The sequence below is a fragment of the Thyridium curvatum genome (assembly GCF_004353045.1).
Source record: "Thyridium curvatum strain D216 chromosome Unknown NODE_245_length_678_cov_735.105263, whole genome shotgun sequence".
In the NCBI taxonomy this organism is placed as follows: Eukaryota; Fungi; Ascomycota; class Sordariomycetes; order Thyridiales; family Thyridiaceae; genus Thyridium; species Thyridium curvatum.
In genome coordinates this window covers 1-678 of record NW_022156999.1, presented here as the reverse complement: position 1 = coordinate 678, position 678 = coordinate 1, and the positions used below count along the sequence as shown (strand labels likewise).

The 678-nt window shown below is 54.7% G+C and overlaps 1 protein-coding gene across 1 annotated transcript; it reads left to right on the top strand.

The window, feature by feature from the left end:
- Positions 1 to 65: 65 nt before the first annotated feature.
- E0L32_012439 (uncharacterized protein) lies at positions 66 to 678 on the top strand (the record flags this gene model as incomplete). Its single annotated transcript, XM_031135280.1, has 2 exons — positions 66 to 285; positions 343 to 669. Coding segments are annotated over 2 exons (547 nt in total), but the record flags the coding sequence as incomplete, so codon positions are not given.

The window sequence follows — 678 nt, the reverse complement described above, 5'->3', positions numbered from 1 at the left end:
GAACTGAAACTTCTACCGTAGGTGTCAAACTCTCCCCTCGATTCTTTTGGCGCCCTTCTGACAACATGTCCTCAGGTCGCGTCGAGAAACGGAAACTTTCTGATTCATCCGAGAAACGCAAGACCCTTGCTCGTGTGATCGAAGACCACGGTCGTGAAGTCATGCCCTGTTCCTGGTGCTTCGACCATTCTCTGCCTTGCCAGATGATGGAAGGGACGAAGAGGTGTGCCGAGTGTACCAGAAGAGGTCGGTCGTGCGACGGTACCGGTGTCCCGGTGGGCTCTCGTTAGTGACCGCTTTCCCTGTTGTCTCCCTGTCGCGTTGGTTGACTTTTCTGTCCAGTGTCTCGGGTTTCGGCTGAATGGAAAAGACTGAAACGGCAAGAGGAAGTGGGTGAGGAAACAATCGAGTCCATCTTTGAGCGTCAGCGAGCCCTTCAGAAAGAGTTCGACGAAGCCTCCGCCCGCCTTTCTCGTATTCGCAAACAAAAACGCAACGCCCACGAGCGTTTGCAAAAGATGGTGGCCCGAGGTTTGCAAAACCTGGACGAACTGGAGGAAATGGAGCGAAAGGAGTCTGAGGCCGCCGCGCAGGAATCTTCTGCGGTCCTAGAGGTGCAGGCTAACGGTGGTTTCGATGTGATCGACTGGAGTACCGTTGGTTTGGGCGGTGGTCAGT